Source organism: Lissotriton vulgaris, chromosome 7 (genome assembly GCF_964263255.1).
Source record: "Lissotriton vulgaris chromosome 7, aLisVul1.2, whole genome shotgun sequence".
Taxonomy (NCBI): Eukaryota; Metazoa; Chordata; class Amphibia; order Caudata; family Salamandridae; genus Lissotriton; species Lissotriton vulgaris.
In genome coordinates this window covers 842,339,248-842,360,664 of record NC_141695.1, presented here as the reverse complement: position 1 = coordinate 842,360,664, position 21,417 = coordinate 842,339,248, and the positions used below count along the sequence as shown (strand labels likewise).

Below are 21,417 nucleotides of genomic sequence, written 5' to 3'. Positions count from 1 at the left end.
CAGAACAAATCACCAAAACATGGGCCACCTGTGATTGTCAATTAACCTCATTAAGGATTCCCATCAATGACTTGTATAGATCAATATTCTCATCTGGTAACCCTGCCAGGGTATCTGAAAGAGGGCCGTTACACCCATTCTATATGGGAAACGGTGGCGGAATTGCTGCCAGAGTGTCCGTTGGAGGTACGGGCCAAACTCGGCCAAGCCCTAGTGGAGGGCCGGGACGCAGCGAAGTATTCAATCAGGTGCGGACTGGATACTACTGACTCGCTGGGCAGAGCGATGGCTACGACGGTGGCGATACGACGCCACGCCTGGCTGAGATCCGCCAACTTCTCGGCTGATGTCCAGAATACACTCATGGACATGCCGTTCGATGGCCGTCGCCTCTTTGGCGACAAGGCAGACCACGCGCTTGAGCGCTTTAAGGACTCCAGGGCTACGGCCAAGTCCTTGGGCCTCTCGGCCCCGCGCCAGCAAATGGGTGCCTTTCACTCCTTTCGTGGCCAAGGAAGGGGCGTCCCCACACGTGCCGCCAGCCACTCGCCGCAAACTGTCGTCCAGCGCGGCGGCAGCCGTGGAAACCGCCGTGGAGGCGGTCGGGGAAATAAGCGGAGCCAGTCCACACCTGCCCCCGCAGCATCCGCCTCCAAACCCTCCTAGTCCGTGCTTTTCGGCCCATGTGACGCCAGTGGGAGGCAGGGTTCGCCATCACCACTCTCACTGGCGCACTGTCACTTCGGACAGGTGGGTGCTGCAGATCGTCCGAAGGGGCTACTCCCTCCCCTTCGAGACGACCCCTCAAGCCATGCCACCGCAACACCACCGCGTATCGGGGGATCACTTGCGGCTCCTGCAGGAGGAAGTTTCGGCCCTCTTGGCCAAGGGGGCCATCGAGCGCGTTCCTGGGCCAGAAGTAGGACGTGGTTGCTACTCCCACTACTTCCTGGTACCCAAGAAGGGCAAAGGGGGCCTACGCCCTATCTTGGATCTGAGGAACGTCAACGGCTTCCTCCGGAAGGAGAAGTTCAAAATGCTGACACTGGCTCAGGTCTTGGCTGCCCTAGACCCGGGAGACTGGATGGTAGCGTTGGACTTGCAGGACGCATATTTCCACATCCCCGTCCTGTCGGCCCACCGGCGTTACCTGCGGTTCACGGTAGGCCTCGAGCACTTTCAGTTTACCGTGCTCCCCTTCGGCCTTACCAGCGCCCCACGGGTGTTCACGAAAGTGATGGCGGTGGTCGCAGCTCATCTGCGCAGGTTAGGGGTCTCAGTCTTCCCCTACCTAGACGACTGGTTGTTGAAGGCGGGCTCGCCCCAGGCAGTCGTCAGCCACCTCCAGACTACGGCGGATCTCCTGCACCGGCTGGGGTTTTCCATCAATGTGCCGAAGTCACACCTGTGCCACTCTCAGAAGCTCCTCTTCATCGGAGCGGTTCTCGACTCGGCGCAGTTTCGGGTTTACCCGCCCGAGCAGCGGGTCCGGGATATACAGGCTCTGATTCTGGTCTTTCGGCCGTTATCCCGGGTTTCGGTCAGGTTGACGCTGCGGCTTCTGGGGCTGATGGCCTCCTGCATCCTTCTGTTGCATCACGCACGGTGGCGGATGCGGGCTCTGCAGTGGGACCTGAAGTTTCAGTGGGCCCAGCACCGGGGCAACCTGTCCGACCATGTCCTGATCTCGGAGGGCACTGCGAGACAGCTGCAGTGGTGGCTCACGGACCGCGATTGGGTCAACGGCAGATCCCTCTCCCTTCCCCAACCGGAGCACGTAGTTGTGACGGACGCGTCCCTCCAGGGCTGGGGAGGCCACTTGGGAGAGGCGGAGATCAGAGGACTCTGGTCTCCAGCGGAGTCCCGGCTCCATATCAACCTGTTGGAGCTACGGGCGATTCGTCTGGCACTGAAAGCATTCCTCCCGTCTGTCTGAGGGAGTGCAGTGCAGGTGTTCACCGACAACACCACTGCCATGTGGTACTGCAACAAACAGGGCGGGGTGGGGTCGTGGACCCTTTGCCAGGAGGCTCTGCGTCTCTGGCAATGGCTGGAACATCAGGACGTGACTCTGGTGGTTCAACACCTGGCCGGTTCTCTGAACGCCAGGGCGGACGAACTCAGCCGTCGGTGCTCGATGGATCACGAATGGCGTCTGAACTCGGACATGGCGCAAGGCCTCTTTCTGCGTTGGGGAGAGCCTTGGTTAGATCTATTCGCCACCGAAGAGAACGCGCAATGTCATCGGTTCTGCGCGTTGGAATTTCCAAGGCGGCACTCGCTCGGAGACGCTTTTCGTCGCGAGTGGAGCTGCGGTCTGTTGTACGCCTTTCCGCCTATACCTCTTCTGCCCAGAGTGCTGAAGAAGATCAAGCGTGACCGGGCACAAGTCATCCTTGTGGCTCCAGACTGGGCTCGAAGGTACTGGTATCCCGAGCTACTCAGCATGTCAGTCGATCCCCCGATTCGTCTGCCTCTTCAGGAGGACCTTCTGTCGCAGCAGCAGGGGACGGTCCTCCACCCGAACCTGTCCAGTCTCCACCTCCATGCTTGGAGATTGAGCGGCGACAGTTGAGGCCATTTGACTTGCCTCCTGAAGTTTGCAACATCATTCTGGCAGCCAGGCGTCCCTCCACAAAAACGGTATATGCCTGCAGGTGGAACAGATTTGTGGCATGGTGCACAGCAAAGGCTGTGGATCCCCTCAATGCCCCCCTCTCTGAGGTTCTTCTCTTCCTCCTTTCTCTTGCCCAGCAGGGCTCTGCTCTGGGCACTCTCAAGGGCTATCTTTCAGCTCTTTCAGCCTTTCTGAGGCTGCCTGACCAACCTTCTTTGTTCAAGTCCCCTATTGTTAACAGATTCCTGAAAGGCATCACTCATACCTTTCCTCCTGTTCCTTTCGTGATGCCTCAGTGGGACTTGAACCTGGTTCTAACCTTTCTGATGTGCGCTTCCTTTGAGCCACTTCATAACTGTCCACTTCGCCTTCTTTCTTTGAAGACTGCCTTCCTGGTGGCCATCACCTCTGCCAGGAGAGTGATTGAGCTCCAGGCCCTCTCTTGTAAGCCTCCTTTCCTGTCAGTCCATCCGGACAAGGTTGTTTTGAGGACTAGGCCCTCCTTCTTGCCAAAGGTGGTCACGGCCTTCCACATTGGGCAGTCCATCACATTGCCCACCTTCTTTCCGCCTCCGCACCCCTCGAGAGAGGAGGAGAGGCTCCACCGTCTGGACCCAAAACGTGCGCTCTCATTTTATCTGGATCGCACACGCCAGTTCCGGGTGGATGATCAACTCTTTGTTGGGTACGCGGGCGCTAAGAAAGGGAAAGCGGTGCACAAGAGGACCATCTCTCGATGGATTATCTTGTGCATTCAGGCGTGTTACTCCTTGGCTAAGAAGGAACCACCTGTTGGGCTGCGGGCTCATTCCACTCGAGCCACGGCCACTACAACTGCCTTGGGCCGAGGTGTGCCCTTGCAGGACATTTGCCAGGCAGCTACGTGGGCCTCGTTGCACACGTTTGCTAGGCACTAGTGCCTGGACAGTCAAGTCCGGAGGGACGGCTACTTTGGCCGCTCCGTTCTCCAGGACTTTCTGGTGTGAATATTGGTTCGCAGACCCACCACCACGGGGATGGTATTGCTGGGGTATCTATTCTAAGGTAAGGAATCTATCACTAACGTGTCTCTTTCAGATGCACAAGTTACTACTTGTGTAACGATATATCTGTAAGAGACATTAGTTAGTGATAGATTCCTTACCGACCCACCCATCCTCCCCGTTCTGCGAACCGATGTCTAGGGTTAAGGTCATCCCCTTTCAGGGCCCTAGTTTCTTGGCACCAGTGTCGGTTTTTGTCATGGCTCTGCGCTTCTGGCGCGGAAAAGCTGTGGCTAAGAACTGACGTCAGGACGCGGAGGCGGCGTCTAAGTACTCCGACGACGTCATCACGGCGCCCACGACGCCGACGACGGACGCGGAGCCGCAGACGACGCCTACCGACGCGCAAGGGTACTGCTACGCAAAACTTTCCGGATCCAGTCTGACGCCTGGGGATATTCTAAGGTAAGGAATCTATCACTAACTAATGTCTCTTACAGATATATCGTTACACAAGTAGTAACTTGTGCATTGGGTCTCTTGATCATTGAGACATCCAGCATACCCCCATGGTCGGCTTGGGGTGACGACCCACAATCACTTTACTGAACCATATGATGTTGATCTGATGGGAGTGTGCAGTGCATATCTGTCTTATCTTTCTGCCTTTTTGTAGCTGTCTGACAAACCCTCTCCGTTCAAATCCCCTATTGTACATAGGTTTTTAAAAGGTCTTGTTCATCTCTTCCCTCCTTCACTATTTAACATGCCTCTGTGGGACCTTAATGTAGTGCTAACTTTCTTGATGTGTCAAACATCTCCACAATTGTCTGTTATTGGCTACTGACAATTAAAATAGCCTGAATGAATGTTTATTGTTGGTTACTAAAAACGATTACATAAAACCAGCAATACAAAAGTCATCACGTTACAAAAAAGTTAAAATCAAGGACATTTCAAAAGTCAAGTTGTATAGTTAATCCAAAAATGCAAAGAAGCCGGAAAAAAGGTTCATGGGCCGGCTGAGGGCTTTGTGGTCTGGCCAGTAGCAGTTATCAGCATTGCCCGTGCTTTAAAGATAAACTTCCCAAAGGCAGCCATATGCATTACTCCGGACAGGGTGTAAAGATGAAAAATCCCATCCTTTGCAGAGCTTGACCCAGAATGTCTGAGTAATGGCCTAAGATAAAGACTGCGGGGCAACCGCAAGGCGGGGCAACAGAAAAGAAGATGTGCCAATGACTCCCGTTTATAGCTGCAGAGCCTGCATACCTGTGCACCTGGGCTCGCCTTACCACATGGATAAAGTTCTTTAAGGGGCAATGGGTGTAGTCTGTAGGCCAGGATCTTGTGAAGGGCTGCACTTCCCACTGCCTGCGTGAGATGCTGTTTGGGGGAGTTCAGGATGTGCGGGAAACACAGGGTCTCATGCAGGTCTTTTCTTCGCCACAGGGACTCCAGATCCAGTTCCCGTGACCGCACGCGCACTTGTTTTTTAATCGCGTTTTTGATTGTGGGGTATGTAACATATTCAGGATTCCAGGAGTCCATGGCAAGGTTAAGATGGGCCTTAGCCACTTCAAGGGAGACCGACCAAGGATTCCCTGGCTCTCTGAAAATACATTTCAGGACTGCCTTCAGAGTGTTCTCTTGTGCCGCCGTCGTTAAAAAATAGTATTTGCCAGCTCTTCCAGATTTTGCTGGTTGAGGGAGAACTCCAAGCGAACGAGGGTGTTTCTGGTGCATCTTGGGAGAGGGAAAAGTTTCTTGTATGCCCTGCAATGAGATGTTTCCAGTTCATGGCTCACTTTACCTGGGAATGCCTGAAGGGCGTAGTTGAGTGCCGGCATGAGCTTGGCTTTAAGCACTCTGTTAATGGCCGTAGTAGACGGGCTGTGAAGGGAGGCTTGCAGCCTACAGATGGCATAGGTGATAGATTTACCTTTGGTCTTGATAGACTTAAGATGGGCACTTGGGAGCCCCGACTCCTGAAAACAAATGCCCAGGTAAATGTAGCGCTGTGTGCTTTCCAGCAAAAGATCCCCTAGCCTCCATTTCAAAGATTTTTTCCTTGAATGATGCCCAAATATAATTACCTTTGATTTAGATCGATTGGCTACAAGCTTATTTTTGTCGTTGTATGCGGCAAGTGCCGTCAACGCCTTTTGCAGCCCCATTCTCGTATGATCCAAAAGGACCAGGTCCTCAGCATATTGCATGAAGTATATTTTGTGTCCGCCGATCTTTGGGGTGGCCAGGGCTGCACTAGTCAAGGCCCTCTCCATGTCCGCCGTGTATAAGTTGAATAGTAATGGGGCTAGCACGCACCCTTGCTTTAGGCCTCTGTCTGTGTAGATCTTAGCAGAAGCATGGTCCCTTGAGAGTTTGATACGCGCCCAAGTTTTTTGATACAGGGATTGTATCGCTCTTAGCAGCCCCGGATTGATGTTCCATTGGACCAGCTTATGCCACAGGATTGCGCAGTCGACCCCATCAAATGCCGCCGAGTAGTCAATAAAGCAGGCGAAGAGTGGAAGGCTTTTGCCTGTCCGTGCGCGATGCGCCAGATATGAGAGAGCGATGATGTTATCTACTGTGGCTGACCCAGGTCTAAATCCAGTTTGGCAGAATGGAAGGATGCCAGCTGCACTTGACCAGTCTGCGAGGTCCCTCAAGATGGCGCTAGCGTAAGCTTTACCCTCAATATCCAACAAGGCAATCATGCGGTAATTGGCAGGTTCCGATTTTGGGCCTTTTTTTGTGGATAGGCTGTAAAAGCGAGCCTCTCCACGAATCTGGAACTTCCCCCCGGAGCCAACATTCGGACTACAGATGGGTCAGGTTTTTGGCCCAAAAGTCGATACTTGCCTTGAATAAATGCCCAGGAAGCCCATTGGGACCCGGAGCGGCATTTTGTCTAATATTTTTTAAGATTTTAGAAACCAACGATTTTTCCGGTGGGACCATCGTCTCGATGGTAGAATCAAGGTAGTCTTCCGGAATAGATTTTGCATGTGTCCTGAACCATCATTGGTATATAATGCCTTAACATGGGCGACCCAGATGGAGGCTTCGAGGGAATTTTCTCTATGATTTGGGCTTCGTCCCATGTTGCATATGTAGTTCAAAAACTCCTGTGATTTTCCTGGCCTCAGCAGCTCAAATATAATTAGCAACTGTGAATCGCAATGGGCTCGCCTTGCGGCCCACACCTTTTTTGCGTGACTTTTTGTGGCTTCTTGTAATTCCTTCTTATTTTGTTCAGTCCTGTTTTTGTGGAACCGTTTACGTTCCTTATTTAGTGCTTTGGCACTTTTTTTAATTTCTATATTATATCCGTATTTAGGGGGAGGACACCAGTGCAACACACTATTCTGATTCCCACGAAGAAGCACCGCCAGGGTCTCTGATATGGCATTCCAGCTTTCTATTGCGCCATTTTTCTGTGCACTCGATTAAAATAGCCTTCCTTGTGGCTTTTACATCTGCCTGTAGAGTAAGTGAGCTGCAGGTCTTGTCATCTGCGGCACCTTACTTATCAGTTTATCCTGACAAATTGCTGCGTAGCACAAGGGCTTCCATTCTAATAAAAATCGTGCCCTACTTCACATAGGCTAATCCATCACTCTGCCTACCTTTTTACGCTACTGCACATCCCTCTAAAGAAGCAGAGTGACTCCACCATCTACCTTGGCCACACACGAGAGTTCAGAGTGGACGGCCAACTCTTCGTGGGGTATGTTGGTGCAAAGAAAGACAGTGCTTTGCCGAAGCGGACCATCTCCACATGGATCGTGCTCTACATTAAAAAACTGCTATGCATTCGTCAAGAAGCTGCCTCCAGAAGGTTTGCAATTTCATTCCATCACATCTAAAGCTGCGACCACTGCTTTAGCTCGTGGAGTTCCAGTCCTGGACATCTTCCAGGCAGCAACGTGGGCTTCCTTGCACATGTGCATCAAACATTACTGTTTACTGTAACATTACAGGTCCGTAGGGATGGGAATTTGCCCTTTTGGTCCTGCAGGACTTCCTTATTTAAAATCAGTCCGCAGACCACCACCAACTATGGTATTACTTTGGTATCTATTTAAAGGTATGGAATCTGCAACATGAAGTTTTTATCAGATGGACAAGTTACTTACCTTTGGCAATGCCTTATCAGGTAAGGACTATAACAAGCTCCAAATTCCTTGCCTAACCCACCCATCCTTCCTGCTCTGCTAATTAATTTCTAGGGATAGGGCTGGTCCCTTTCAGGCCCCTAGTTTTCCACACCAGTGGTCCTTGTTCTTCATGGCTCCACACTTTTGGCATGGAAAGTTGTGAAAAGAAACTGACGTCAGCATACGCTTCTAGCACGGACGATGCTACCAATGCACGCTGAGCCGAACACGCCATCTACCAGCAGGCAAGATTACTGCTCACAAAAAGTCTTCCGGGTCCAGTCTGACGCCTGGTTATTCAAAGGTAAGGAATCTGCAGCTAAGCATAGTTTCCACCAGCTAAAGCATTACTAAAGGTAAGTAGTTGTTCTTCAAAAACTCTGGTATTCCAGTGGAATGTTCCCTTCATATTTTGAAGATCTGTTAAGTGCCGAAGTTCTATTTAGACAAAACCAGCGAAATAAAAAAAAATCTTCTCAATTATTTGTTAATTAGGATCTGTTATCAACATCTCATTGTCAGTTCAGAGATGTGTAAAGCTGTTGAGTACAATCCAGCCCATACTTTTAGTAAGTGTTTTTCTTTTTTTACAGATGCTAGGGCACATGCTGTTGTTGGCCATACTATGCAAACTCCCCCCTCACCCTCTTCACAAAAGGGTTTGCGTAAGATCTCATTAGCAGGTTGCTAAGTTTCTTGATTGCCTGTTGTCTCCTGTATTCTTAATGCAGTGATAGGGAATAACGTGTCATAATATTATATTTATAACTATCAAGAAAGATCCTACTTAGTAGAGTGGAAACCTATTTACTTGTAGTCCTATTCTCCCTTATATTCATTTGTTGAATTCATAAAGAACCCGCCCCTCCACCCCTTCTTGAATAAAAAACAGCAAGAAGCAGCCGAATCAGAGATTGTTTTGCTATGTGTTACCCTCAAAGCTAATGTTCTTTAGGAGCTAACAGTAGCAGATTGTGTTGTTAAGTGTATGAACGCTTCTAGTCTGGGCCTGCATTTTTTTTCTCTCCTGTTTTCTAGTTCAGGAAGCCTGATGACAGCCAGGTGCAGAGGCTCACTTTGCAGAGCCAAAATAGAACGGGCCCCAAGACACCAGTGGTAAACGATCCCAACCACCATGTGGCCCAGAAGCCCATGTCTGACCTATGACCCCCTGAATGGGGTCTGACAGTATATCACAGTCCCTGCAACTCTAGTGATTATTATTGAAATGTCTTCGACAAATAGATTGTAGTCTGAATTAAGTTGGGGTAATTGGTGTATATGACCCTGGTACTTCTGGACGTTTTTTGAAGCTCAATACTGTGCTTGTTTAGAAAGAATTCTTAACTTTCTTCCTAAAATGATATAGTTAAAAGGTTTTGAAAGTGGAATATTAATTGTAGTGCTGAACAAATTTGTAAAATCCTAAGAGGATACCTGCCTACATGCAAGCCTTTTCTTTATGGAACTTTGCCACCATCTTCATACGTAAAAGATTCTATTAATGAAACTTCTGCGGCTGTTGAATGATGAACTAACTCAGCTGTAGCCACGTATTACAAAATGCAAGGCTGGTCAATGCTCTGGTGACTTAATATAAGGATCGACAAAGAGCGAATAAAGTCTTACTAATTTATTCCGGATCTTCCATTGTTAAATCTGTTTCTAGGTCTTGCATACACGTAACCCTATTTTGGTTCTATCTATCTTTAACTGTCCATGCTAGCATTCTTCCACTAAATTATCCTGCCTCATACCATTTCTGCTCCGCCATCCATAGTAATTGCAAATTGTGTTTTTAGTCACTTTCATCTTTGTTTATCCTCTGCCTGTTGTCTTTTAGGACATGATTTTTCACACTTTACTAGCACTACTATTAATGACAAAATGATGTTCTCTTCCTCTGATACTAGGCAATCAAATAGGAAGTAGCGAAACTCCACACTGCAGCCTTAAAAGTATCCAAGACCACTGAGAAATCAGCTGACTCCATATTTAGCTTAAAGATGTCTGTGACAAATCTGTTCAACTCGGACATCTGTTTCATCCCTTGTTAGTAGTAGTTTAAAATCACCATCTTGGTATCATACGGCTCCTATGAATTAAGTGGTGTTATGTATCCGGACAACATAACCGCCAGAATATGGGGACTGAGTCCACACATATCTTCAGAGTATGTTGGACCAATTCTCAGCTAGCTCACAGAGTCCCATCTGGATCCCTAACCTTAACAGGGTACCAGATGGTATCTGCAACCCTAGAACATGACCACTCTTCTTTCCCAGGGAAATTATGGAAACAGATCTGCCCTTTCTTTGTAACTCAAGCATACCCAAAGGAGATACAAGAATGATAAAAATTGGCTTTTCAAACATTTATTGAAACAATTGTATTCTTGTTTAAAAAAGCATGAGCTGCAAGTATTAGTCGAATGAAACAATGCATTGTCACCAGCATTACAAGAATGGTGAAAAAGATAAACAATTTGACCATCATAACATTGTTCAGAGATTATATGATTATATAATTATATTTATACTCCTATCTAATACTACCTACACTAGTGAGAGCATAGTAGGAGTATTCTCTGCTAGCTCTCTTGGGACAATCCAACCCCCACCATAACTGCGTATGATATATCGGGAAGCCGATCTGGTGTAGAGCAGGCTATCATCCTTTGCAGGGTGAAGGTTAGAGTCAGCAAGGCTGCATCTTAGTCACAGTGCACTGCTTTCCAGAATAATACGATCCCCAAGTGCTCTGCTGCAGAATTTGACTAAGAGGTGGTTTATATAAAAAAAGCACTGTTCTGATCGGACTGGGTCAAAGGTGCAGCGCTAATGTGATTGTTTGTCTTGAGACTCAGAGAGGTCTTCAACCAGACAACCAAATGCAAGGGCTTTGCCTTCAATGCTCCTAGCCTCGGACAGAGTGCCCAGGCAACATGATAAAATGCTTACTAAGAAATGTGCTGTGTGCAAGCAATATTGTGTAAGTGCAAGGCATGTAGAAATTCACCATTAGGAAAAGATGTCAAGTTTAAACGTGTAGCTAAATTGGAGACAGGTACATGGACCCTGTTGAACCATACAACATTGGCTGACTACAAGGATTGTCCAAAAGGTACAAATCCAATTGCATTTAAAATTATTGGCAACTGTGGAACGTAGACTCCTCCACTGATTCCTAACTATATTTCAACTGACATTTTGAGCATGGGTGCATTTCTTATATCCATTGGCTTACCCTAATGCCTTAATCACAGAGAAATGCACTCCCTTCAAATTACCAAAATACATGAATTACAGAGCTGTCAATTTGATGCTCGCTGTATTATCAACTTAGTACAAAAATGTTCTTTCAAAATCTCATCTTTATTTGTCATATTTGTCTTCCCTCTCTGCTGAAAAGGGGAAGTCTTTTTTCCTCAACATATTCCCGCTATTTTATCATCAGCTGTGTAAGACTGTAGGCATGGCCAAAGGAACCCTCATTCTCATTGCCCTTCCTAAATATTAAACTTGCCATAGTCTATGGTGGAACGTTGGTGGGTACGTGCCTCTGAAATTATGGTCACTGGTGCCTCAGCTGGTTTCCTTCTCAACACACATTTTGTCGTTGACAGTGACTTGGTTGTGAACGGTGCAGTTATCAGCTGTGGTTTATAGGCCGGTGTTGTCTTTGATGCGTCCTTGGATACCTGAAAGTACACTTGTATATTTGCTAGTGTTGCTGGAGTCTTTGTTGGTAGAGGTATCATCAACGCAGTTTTCCTTTGCGATACTAATTTTATCAATGTTGAAAGGAACGCTGATGGTAAAAGAGGCAATTTCTGTCAATGCAGGCAAAAAGAAAGACAGTGAGGCTGGCCTTTAGGAAATAAAGATGTTGATGGATGATGTGCCTTTTTTGCACCATGAGATACTTCAGGAGATGGATTGTTAAATCTGTCCGTTTTCTTCTCCACTTTCATTGACTGTTTATGAGGTGGCTAATTTATCCAACAACCATTTCAGAGATGGTTTTATATAGAGTGAGCCCTTTTTAGGACTAGCCTAGCGCAGTGCACATGCGCTGCTCTAGGAGATGACCTTTAGAAATCGGTCAGCTCTTTTCAAGCACTCGTGCTTGTGCTGGCATCCACCCTGCGGGAGCGAGCAGCGGCACGCAGGGGCCATCTGTTTCTAGTTAGCGTGACCGCGCTTGTTTACATTTGCCTCTCTCGCTGCTTACACTGGTCTACATGGGAGGCCACAGGCTTAAATCCCTGGGTATTCAATCACAGGTTCTTCGTCGATTTTTCAGTAGCATCCATAAACTGGTTTGAAATGCTTGTTTTTCTTGTTGTCCCAGCGCTAAAACTGGCGTAATAGCATGGCTTCGGGAATTTTGAGAAACAAGTGTAAAGCGAGAATAATCTGGCATAGAGGAATTTCGCACGCCCCTGATTTTAATTCTGTCTTTCTTGAAAATGTTGCCATCTGTATTAAGGGATATGCTTCAAACTTAGATTGGGTTAAATTAGCGATTGGTGCTGTATATTTTTTATAAAATGGGGCATAGTGCTTAAGGTGTGCCTTTATTTTCTTTACGTTGTTTCCCTACCTGTCCGAGCACAACCAAATATGCAAACTGTGACGTTAGTTTGAGCATCCGAAGAATTCAGTACTATAGGGGGTCTCATCACTCATGGGTTTGTTTTTGGATATTTTCTTAATATTTGCTATAAAATTAAGCAGTTCTAGGATTCACATTGATGACATTTGCAGGCTGCACGAGGACAGTATTATGTTTGTGCTATTTAGAGAAAGGCGACAAAACTGTTCGTTTTATCGCGTTAATGGTGAATAGATTCATTTGCTTTACACACTCCTGCGATCTAGTGGTTAATCCAGATTTGACTAGTGGCTTGTTTTCAAAAAGTTAGAAGACAACGAGTGTTTTCAAAGTCAATTGATTTGGTTTCCATTTTGAGTCATGAGTAAACTTGCAGTGAAAAAGCAAAGTAAAGTATTTATTTCAGTATACAGTGCATCTGAGATAAAGATTGTAATGTGTGATGGGTATAGATTGCCTAAGCAACACCTACAACAAGCACTGGTAAATGAATTTGATTTCGCCTATGTAATTAATAACCTGTTTTTTTTGTAAATTGTAGTTTGGTGAGTTCTAACACCTGAAATTTTTTAGTGTGCAACAGAGAAGATGTGAGTTGCTAGTGCACACAGTCACAGATGAGGCTTTTCATGTAGACCACAGGCAGACGTAAGGTGGTCCAGGGTGTACCAGACTTGAGTGCTATAACCTGACTTTGAACTCCTTGCCTGTTAGTGCAGACACAGTGCACCTGTGAAGCACTGATCACAGCAGGTGATGTGGCACTATTGGCAGAGCTGTCGACTTTGGAACTGGAGGAACGAGGTTTGAGTCTTCGATAGGCAAAACAACCAAGGGTTCTGGGCAATTCACTTAATCTCCCATGCCTTAAAAAAAAACAAGCATTGGCCTTGACAATAGGTCTCGGTTTTGGAACCTTATAAGTATTTAGTTATGCAGCACAATATCCTTAGTGCAACAAAATTAACTGTTGCATGGCTAAACACTAATAAGGTCCTAAAGGTGAGACCTAATGGCTATGCCAATGCTTGTTTAGGTCGTGGGTGGTTTGGAAAAGGTGTTCATCTGAGGGAATTATGTCCTTAGCCATGGTTATCTGAAGCTACATTAGTAATCTTTCTTTCTTTTAGGGTTGTTGTGGAAAATGTCCTGCAAATCGTGCAATTTCTAGTTTTGTGAGCTAACGGTATTCCTTGTAGGAATCATCAGAGTACAGTATTTTTCCCCACAGGAATCACAAGGTTTGAAAAGGTCTTTTTTTGCCTTAGACACAACCTGAAGCAAGTCTCCCAAGTAAAAGTCTACTAGAAAGCTTGATGCATTGGAAATAAATCGTATAGACCAGAATACACCTATCTGTAGAGATGTGAGCAGAATTTAAAGAGATATGTTTACGCAGTTGGGAGACGTAAAGTTGCTAGACATTTTTAACATTATAATTATCAACTAACTACACATCAAAAAACTGAGTGAGTATATAAAACACAGCACAAACTAGATTTGTTAAAAGTTCAAATGCAAATTATATGCACTCTCTGCAGTTGCCCCTCTGCTGGGTAGGGCCTTCCTCCGCTCCCCACCCTGCTCTACGTCATTCTGTCTCTTGTATACTGGCTGCGGGCTGCGCCTCCTCAATTCTGTTGTAGACGGCAGGCCTTCGCTCAAGAATGATTGGCTGTGGATTGCAACTATCACCTTAACAGGGAAGACACAGCAAGAACTGACTGTGGTCTGCCCTTCCACTGCCCATGAATGTATAAACTCTTTTCAGTGAGAAACTGTTCTATGGCCGTAATTCCTCATTTCAGGAAGGATGGCTTTGGCTCAGCTCTCGAGGGAGGAGTGTGGGTGGCTATCCCTGACCCTGGAGGAATCGCTGTGGGCTGTGGTTTATAGTATCCCAAGGGATCTTAGGATGGATAGATGTGGGCAGTATATACTCCATCATCTCCGGAGTGATAACAACCTGCTAACCACCTTCTCAGGAGAGATGGCCTGTGTTTCTTCATTTCAGAAGGGGTGAATGTGTGATTTGCTTCACTTCAGAAGTGATTGCTGTCACCTGCCTTCCGTCATCTCAGAAGAGATATGTTTGGGCAATGCTCCTTTATCTCAGAGGCGATGGCTGTGGGTTATGCTCCATAATCTCGCAGAAGATGGCTGTAGGTTACCCACTATCATCTCGAGGAATGGCAGTGAGCTGTGATCTGTCATCTCAAGAGGGAGCGGCTGTCAGCTGTGCTCGACCTGTGGCGATGGACAGCCTGGTTTCTGACTTCTAAAGCGATTCTCTGTCAGCCGCGGAGGGCTGCATTCTTCGCAAGACCCTGACTAGTTCTCTTTTATCTTTCTCATCTGTACATGAGCAGGGTTACAAGCACACACATCCTGCATATATTAGAATTGCCTACTTATTCGAGTAGCGCCAGACATGTATCACAGCAGCAGCCAGCCTTTCCTCTCGATATTAGCCCATTCCATGAATTTAGATCCTATCATCAGACATGCACTACTTATTTGAGGAAAAATCAGGAACATTTTTGATCTGGACAATTTTCTTTGTTAACATTGCATATTAGCCCTACTAGTTAGCGCTCCGATGATGATGATGATAATGATACAGCAGTCTGTAACAGTTGTTCGTCTCTACCAATCATGGATGCCATCTTGGATTGGATACATGCTTGTATAAAATAATAAGGGGAATGAGAGGAAGAGAATGGCAGCCTCTCTGGAGAAGTGAGGCCCACGAAGACATCCTCCCATCGCACATCATTCTCCGGGATTTAACTAAGCTACTGTGACTGACAGGATCGTCTGTTCTCGTAATCAATTGCAGTGTATGGGACTATGTGGGGGAAGATTCCTGGCATGCGATGGTTATTATTGTTTGTTTCAGGAAAGACTACTTAAATCTTAAACTGCAGCCTCTAACCCCTTGTAGCTCGGGAATGTTTGTGATTGAACTATATTTCCAATGTTATCATTTACAATTTATTTGCCAGCTGTATGCATATATCTATTTTTAGGTCTTGCCTGAGCCAGCGTGCCTGCGCTGCTAGGCATTTTGTAAGGGCTTTTAAATTCCAAACACACGCTTGGAATTTATCACTTGCTATTGGGCTTTGCGTGCTGTCTTTCTAAGAAAGACAGCATGCAATTGCCCCAAGGAGGGTGCATGTCCCACCTTCTCTGTTCTGTAGCCTAGGGTCCGCGGGAGCGAGCATGAGCGCCATATGTTTCCAATTATCGCTCCACGTCTCGTGTTAATTGGAAACAGATGGGTAAACGTAGCGCTTTCAATTTCGCCGCAGCGGCCACAAGCATGCCCACGGGTGCACCACTTCCTGACTTGTTTAGCTTGTCCCAGGCCATGATATAATGGTCCAGGGTCCGTTGATTATCATGGGCTTTTTCGATTCTGTTTTTGTATTATTTATTTTGCACTGTGAGTCGTTTGACACCCTAGATTGATTGTTCGGTTCGTCCTCTCTTGTTAATGCTCCAGAGTCGTAATTTTAGAAACATTTATTCTTGTTCTTACTCTTAAACCCCCTTCACCACCACCCAACTCTATCCTTTCCTGTAGCTGAAATGTACGCATTCTTTCAGCAACGAGTGAATCCAAAGAAGTCTTCGCTTTGATACTCACTACCCGAATTTGTGAGATGTTTGTAAAATTGTTTGAGAAATGCTTGAAGCATTGCCAGTGATTTTGGTAAGGTGTTGGTGTCTATTGTGATCCTTTTAACCGAAATGCATTTGCACAACTGAAACCAGCTTGTGTGGTTCTTGCTGTCATCTAAATGATTCACCTGAGGTTCCACACCACAGTCGCCCTAGACAGTCAAAACATACATATAGTGTGGGGCAAAATTGAATATTACTCATGCTCTATTTTCTGGGCTTTCACTCTGAGTCTGTGTTTTTGATATCAATTTGCATAAGGGTGATCTGCATTCCAAACCAGGCTATAAACTATTGGAGCACCGTGGAGGAACGGGGTGGAGGCTTCTACTTAGTAATTACGTTTAAAAGAGAGGGGGTACTTATTGTTTTACATTTCCTTTGTAGGTGAGGCCACTATCACTTTCCAGCGGTGTTCAGAACTACCTGCCAGAAATCATTGCTGAGATCTTTGTAAATATGACATGAATGAGGAAGTTTGAAGGGTTCTTGTGACAGTGTAGTTGAATTTGAGAAAATGGCCACACCACATAGGATAGCACACCTTTACTCCAGCAGTGATTTTTTTCCAGGAAGCTTTCCCTACCAACTGTAAGAGGTTATATAAGGATCAGAATCTTAGGCATGGCTGAGCAGGAAGGGTTGGGTTTCCTTCTCGCAGGCTATTGGACTGGGAGGGTGCAGAACTTCTGGTATGCAGATTTCCTATGCCTCCAGACCGCCATGTGCTATGCAGACTCGGTCCTCGTAGGCGAATCATTAAGGCTGAAGTCACAATCACCTTGGTGTTGGAGCCCTAGCGTTCCAACCATTCTATTCCGAAGAGAGCACAGTTGTAGGAGACTCCTGTCAGATGATGGTGAGAGAGGGCAACATCAATCTTAGTATTTTGCTAGTTGAGTGCAAGCATTACCATGTGCATTCAAAATGTATTTTGCAGATGTGAATCACCTATGAGGTGATCTGTAAACATTATCATATCCACCAATATATTTGAGTATACCTGCGACGCACACAGCCAGTTGTAATAAGGAGCTAGTGGAGAACGTCTTTTTAATTTGTTCTTGCTCCCAGGGTTAGTTAAAGCTTGTTGGTGCGGTATTTTACTTCCCTTTCCTGGATAATACCATTCAGTGCCATATAATTGCAGGCCACATCCTTACACTCTACTCAATGCAAAATACACTCCACACAATACCACTCAGTGCCACATTTTATATGCTACATAATTTCACTGCAATCAATGCAACATACACTCCAAATAATACCACTCAGTGCCACATAATTACACACCACATAATTACACTCTACTGAATACAACATAGACATACACTCCCCATAATACCACTCACTGCCACATAATTGCACACCACATAATGACACTGTACACAATGCAACATAAATACAATCCACATAATACCACTCAGTTCCATATATTTACACGCCACATACTTACACTCTACTCAATGCAACATAAATACACTCTGCATAACACCAAACAGTGCCACAAAATTATATGCTACATAATTACACTGCACTCAATGCAACATACACTCCAAATAATACCACTCAGTGCCACATAATTACACAACACATAATTAAACTCTACTGAACACAACATAAATACACTCTACATAATACCACTCGGTACCACATAATCACATGTGACAATTATACTCTATTCAATGCAACATAAATACACTCCACATAATACCACTCAGTGCCACATAATTACACACCACATAATTACACTCTACTCAATGCAACATAAATACACTCCACATTATACCACTCAGTACCACATAATTGCACTTCACATAATTACACTCTATTCAATGCAACATAATACACTCCACATAATAACACTGTGCCACATAAATACACACCACATTATTACACTGTACTCAATGCAACATAAATGCACTCCACATAATACCACTCAGTGTGACATAGTTACATGCCACATAATTACACTCTACTCAATGCAACAAATACACCCCACATACCACTCAGTACCACATAATTACAAGCCACATATTTACACTCTACTCAATGCAACATAAATACACTCCATATAATACCACTGTGGCACATAATTAAACGCCACATAATTACACTCTACTCAATGCAGCATAACTACACTCCACAAAATACCATTCAGTGCGACCTAGTTACACGCCACATAATTACACTCTACTCAATGCAACATAAATACACTCCACATAATACCACTCAGTGCCACATAATTGCACGACACATAATTGCACTGTACTCAATGCATTATAAATACACGCCACATTAATGCATTCTATACCACATACCACCAATCAAAATAAATGCACTCCACACAATGACACAATTTCACTAAGCATAATTTCACTCAACACCACAGTTCCAGGCCACACAATTCAACTCCACACATTTCCAATGCACACTGCATTATTACACACCAAACAACACATTTCAACTCCACAATCCACAACGTACCTCCAATCTACACCTTATAGTGTCACCACCTGAGCACCAAACATCATTCACCACCACCATTTTGCATCAGCGCACCACCTAAGCATCACGTCAGTCTGCCCTTGGAATCTGGCATCTGTTGATTCTCCCCTAGTGTCTGTCCGCTGCTCGTGTTCAAATTAAATTACTGTTTTCCACCCTCCTCTCCCCCGTTATTTATGTCCCGCTCCCCCATAACAAAACAAATTATAACAAACAACCATCAGAACCGGCAGGAAGAAGTTGCCAGCAGTGCAAGTACAAACAAACTAGAAGACATTTTATGTTAAAATCTTTTTTAATCGGTTTTTCAGTTGTATATAATGTTGTCTTCATTTGTATAAAGGTAACAAGCATGCTTAACACTTTTTATTATAACTTTTCAACATAATGCACAGCAGCCACAATGATCTACAACATAGCCAAAAGTTCTGGCTGAACATTGAAGGTCCCAAAGGCGAGACCTATTGGCTATGCCAATGTTTGTTTCTTTTTTCTTTGGACACTACTTTGTATTGAAGCCTATACCCAACTGCATTGTATCCTACTCTACTGATGTGGTATATTGGTTTTGATATAGTAACAGTATACCTTGTTGCTTGGACAATTGGTTTAAAAACTAAAAATGTAATAAACAGATTTAAACAAATGAGAGTAAGAAAACGGCTTGTTGAGGCATAAATATAAATGGTGATCATATAACTTCTTTCTCCTTCCTGTTAAAAATAAAATACCCATGTTTGTGTCCATGAGTTGTGTTGGCATGTTGCTTGCATATTGCCTTTACAGTAGTCTGCATGTACTAGGGCTATAAAATCAGCGCATCCTTTCAGATGTTTAAACACTGTAACCTTATTGAATTACATCTCAATTCCAACTGGAAGGCTTAATCTTCGTCTAACTGTAGTAGTGTGTTAAGGAAAGAATAGCAGTATATTAACGGACGGAGGGGTCATGTGATTGATTAGTATATAGCTCGCATGCAAAGCACATAATAGGATTAATATAATTGATGTATGTGCACAAACTGTGTACCGTAATTCTTTTTTTATTCTTCCACACACATTTATTTTCTGAATATGCTGGAACATCCATGTGTTGATCTAGTGGCTTAAATAGGTTTTACCCACAACAAGGGGGTTGAAATAGAATATGACAAATATTTACCTCAGCTCTCTCATGCAGTTTCAAGTTAAATGTTATTCTGAATTCAGTAATGTCAACCAATTATTTAATAATTTCGTCCCAACGCATGCATGCCGCTAGATCTGCAAAAAAGAACAATTGATGGACAGAAGGCGGAACAATGTCATGCATTCACCTCAGTACAGAGATCTGGGCCTAAATCCATCGTTTTTTTGCTCACCATGCCATTCCAGTTTGGACCCAGCCATATGCAAATCAGTCTTGACTCTGTGCCCAATGGGAACAGTCCAGCCGGAACTGCCAGGCCTGGTCCTCCCTGGACTGGAAACAAGCATCCTAGGACCGGTTTCGGGCTTTCAGCCCTCATCAGCCAGGATAGCTTGACTCCAGTGGCATGGAGAGCACAGGACTCACGTCTGAGCACACACGTCCCACTCGGGGTGACAATCACCGGCTTATTTGTGAGTGACATTGCATGTGACCAATCTTATTGGTGTCCTCCTGCCGGAGCACTCTTTATTGGTGCCTCGCCTTTGCGTGTGATAAATCAATCAATGATTGCTTGGATTTGGTCTGTTTGACAGTTGACCTTATTTCCCGTTTTCAGAGTTCGGTCATCAAGCAGCTTCAGGAGGAAATCTTGAGACTTCGTGAAAAATGTAACTCCCAGGGATCAGGGGATGGATCCCAACCACTCCTCGACTACAGTGTACACACTCTACACACCAAACTAAGGCAAGCGGCGAGAAGGATAGCTCGGCTGAGCCAAGAGAAGGAGCAGCTGATTGACCTGGGGAACCGCCTGCGAGCTGAGCTGGTGTCTGCAGGACGGGAGGGTGAGTACATGGTCAAAGAGCAACGTGAAACTCAGGAGAAGTCAGGTGGAAGCATGGTGTCAGTGGGATTGGTGGCAAGGAGGTCTAGGAGATCACAGGAGTCAGACCAGGCTGTGAGGGGCAGGTAGCACAGACCCAAGGAAAGGGCTAGAGCAGAGCTGCTAACAAGGCCCTATTTGAAAACAAGAAGGAGAACATTGTATGGTGGGCGTATGTTAAAGTGAGCCCAAGAGGAAGGCTGCGAGTAAAGGGTGGGCGTCATTTATGGGTGTCTAGAGCTCGCAATTGTGATCCCCATGCTTTCCCTGGCATGACCCCTTATGTCTTCTGAATCTATAAACCATTATAGTGCGGGCGGGAGTGAGACAGATTGTTTTGACAGCAGGAACCAACAAGAACTTAAAACCAATTATTTTTTGACGCAGTAATGCAGTGGCATCATTTATGAATCTCCAGGGATTGGAACTATACTAGTTTAGTCTCCCTTGCAAATTCTATGCTGTCTTTTATCAGTTTCTGAGAGTTTTAAACTCCTTTGTTAGTTTTATGCTTGTCATACAGCTGTTTTTCACCTTGTCTGCTGGTTTAATCAGCCAATAGCTGTACTGTTCACTTTTTATGATCTCGTTGCTTTCGAGTGTCATGTGATATCTCTTCCTGGAATGGCATGAGAGGGTTCGGTAAGCATGAGTGTTACTTCCACTACCCATATGAGTTTAGTGAAAGTACACAAGTTTGACGAATAGCAAGACATTAGAGGGAGCAGATTGTGAGGGTAGGTTGAGGGAGCAGATTACTTACAAAGGCAGGATGAGAGGAAATTAGAGTGGGTGGACAGGCCAAGAGGGAGAGCAGAGTTT

At 45.4% G+C, this 21,417-nt stretch overlaps 1 protein-coding gene across 1 annotated transcript in view; it reads left to right on the top strand.

The window, feature by feature from the left end:
* CCDC57 (coiled-coil domain containing 57) overlaps positions 1 to 21,417 on the top strand; it is an 817,765-nt gene that overhangs the window by 662,113 nt on the left and 134,235 nt on the right. Inside the window, exon 16 of the mRNA XM_086931199.1 lies at positions 20,329 to 20,557. Coding sequence (XP_086787325.1) covers positions 20,329 to 20,557 — 229 coding nt within the window. The remainder of the gene's footprint in view (positions 1 to 20,328; positions 20,558 to 21,417) is intronic.